Below are 2434 nucleotides of genomic sequence, written 5' to 3' on the forward strand. Positions count from 1 at the left end.
AGTATTTTTAAATTATATTTTTACCTTTGCCATGAAGCTTGTTTTAGAGAATACAAATTTATATAAAGGTTTTTTAAGGATTTATTATTAAATATGTATCTTTATATGCGAATGTAACAAGAGTCTATTCTATACCTCGTCTGTGTTATTACTTTGTAATCTTATTTTATGTTGAATCGGTAACGTTAGAAGTGGTACAAAAATGGTAATAGGGCTGTAAAACTTCGAATAATCGAACTATTCGAATAATTCAGATAATTTTGAATATGAATTCTATATTCGGCTAATTCAAATATTTGAAGTGTTTGATTTTCAGATTGTGCTAAATATTTCGTACATATTGAATATTGGTATATGTATATATTTTTGGAAAGGCAGGCTATATTCAGTGCTATGAGTTTGAGATACATTTATTTCTAAGCATTGATCGCAATCAGTAATTCATCAGTAATGATATAATCGATGTATTGCTGTGTATTCATTGTATTTACAGTTGCTGCGCATGATTGCCTCTATTTTGAGGCGAACTGAAATCCCTAAATGATTTTAAACGACTGTAACATTTACATTTCTCCTCTCCTTACTGAAACGTTATGTTCCGAAGTTTATAGATTATTATTATTCGCTTTGTAAACTTCCTTTACCCATTAATAATAAGAATAATATTAATCCTAACTATTATTCGAAATGTTTAACTATTCAAAATTGAAATTCTAATTCTACCGATATTCGAATTTTTCTAAGAATCCTACTCTAGAGTTCTAAAATTATGTGACAAAAAAATAAGTTGGATGGCAAGTCTATTCTATACCGTACCTGTGATTGCACTAAAATGCAGTTTAAAAAAAAATTCTTTTCCGAAAGTACTTTAATTTAATAGTCTTCTATTTTCATGCATACTTACAAATAATGCTCGTAATTAATATCTTGATTTGCATTATATTATAAATATTATAGTAGTGAAAATACAAAAAAATTATTTTAATGGCACTAATTCCTCCGGATCCAAGATACCTCTTTCGAGGTGATATGGGTTGTGTTCATTGTATTCTTTTCCAAATAACCTCCAATGTAGAACATTTTTGTGCAGGTACCGCTACAGGAAATATTCATATTTGGGATTTGAATGTAAATAAAATATTTTAGTACTTTTCATATTTCAATAAACTTATTCATTATTTCGTTATTCATATTTTGTTATTTTGTCTAATCTTGAGCAAAGTGTATATATCAATCATGTAAATGTATTATTTGATATCAAATAAAATTTGTAAAATTTTTAAAGACAAACAGGGAGTTATGTCGGATCATATCAGAACAAGATTGTTGTTTAAGTTTGCAAAGTTTAAGTAATGATAACTTGCTTGTACAACATAAATGTAGTTTAATAAAAGTATATAAGAAAACAGAATCTCAGTGGATTGTACATAAATCTGTCAACATAGACTTTTACCACTATTGCAGGTATATTTACACATATAATAGTGATACACAAAATGTAATGTTTCATGAAAAATTGTTTACATTTATTTAGTATATTTTACTTTATGTAAGATGTAGTAAAATTCAGTTTTACTTTTTTAATTAATATCTGTTAATTAATTTATAATTGTTCAATATATTTATCACAGGTTCCAAGTTTCTGGAAATGAAATATTTGTACCACTTAAAGATTCAACTATTGGAATATTATCCTCAAATACTTTTAATGTAGAATTAAAGTTAAATTCTTCCAAATTTAGAAACCTAGGAGAAATAATGGTAATAAAACCATTAAAAAACGAAAAATTAGTTTTAGCTGGTTATGAAGGAGGAAAGTTAATTCTATGGGATATTCGACAAAAAAGCATTTTGAGTTCTTTATTAATAGAAACATGTCCAATGGCTTTAGATTTTGATACTACTTTAATGAAAGGAATTATTGGTGGCCCATCTGACAAAATACAGGTAAAAACTAAAAATGAAACAGATAAATATAAGAAACAAAAAGTATATGTTACTTAGTTTATTTTTATTAAGTAGATATTCTTGTAAACTAAAAAATTTTTTATGACAATAATAAATTTTTAATTTTTAGATATTTTCTTTGTCAGATAATAATTTATTGCATGATAAGAGTAAAATAACTCTGAAAAATCCAGGCACTTCTGTAATCTCAATACGACCAGATGCTAAAATTGTGACAGCTGGAGGGTGGGACAGTCGAGTTAGAATATTTTCTTGGAAAAGCTTGAAACCATTGGCTGTTTTAGATCAACACAAGGATACTGTGCAAGATATTAGTTATTCTACACAAAGATTAAAAACATATGATGATAAATGCATAATGGCAACAGCTGCAAAAGATGGATATGTAGCACTATGGGATATTTATAATTAAATTATAATTTTGTAGCAATATTATTGTTATAATTTAAACAATTTTTTTAAATAC

General features: G+C 26.3%; 1 protein-coding gene across 1 annotated transcript; it reads left to right on the forward strand.

The window, feature by feature from the left end:
• The first annotated feature begins 902 nt into the window (after positions 1–902).
• Positions 903–2380, forward strand: LOC108571137 (guanine nucleotide-binding protein subunit beta-like protein 1). The gene is made up of 4 exons (XM_017933115.1): positions 903–1128; positions 1286–1464; positions 1632–1947; positions 2078–2380. Exons 1-4 carry the CDS (start codon positions 985–987, stop codon positions 2378–2380), a joined length of 942 nt encoding a protein of 313 aa, XP_017788604.1. The 5' UTR covers positions 903–984.
• Positions 2381–2434: the final 54 nt, after the last annotated feature.

The sequence above is a fragment of the Habropoda laboriosa genome, unplaced genomic scaffold (genome assembly GCF_001263275.1).
Source record: "Habropoda laboriosa isolate 0110345459 unplaced genomic scaffold, ASM126327v1 scaffold106, whole genome shotgun sequence".
In the NCBI taxonomy this organism is placed as follows: Eukaryota; Metazoa; Arthropoda; class Insecta; order Hymenoptera; family Apidae; genus Habropoda; species Habropoda laboriosa.

Bases quoted from the DNA above. Each gene is read 5' to 3' on its own strand.
- LOC108571137 (XM_017933115.1), top strand. From the start codon at position 985: ATGGCACTAATTCCTCCGGATCCAAGATACCTCTTTCGAGGTGATATG. The intron at 1,129-1,285 runs GTAAATAAAATA...AAATTTTTAAAG, and splicing joins TTCATATTTGGGATTTGAAT to ACAAACAGGGAGTTATGTCG. The intron at 1,948-2,077 runs GTAAAAACTAAA...TTTAATTTTTAG, and splicing joins GCCCATCTGACAAAATACAG to ATATTTTCTTTGTCAGATAA.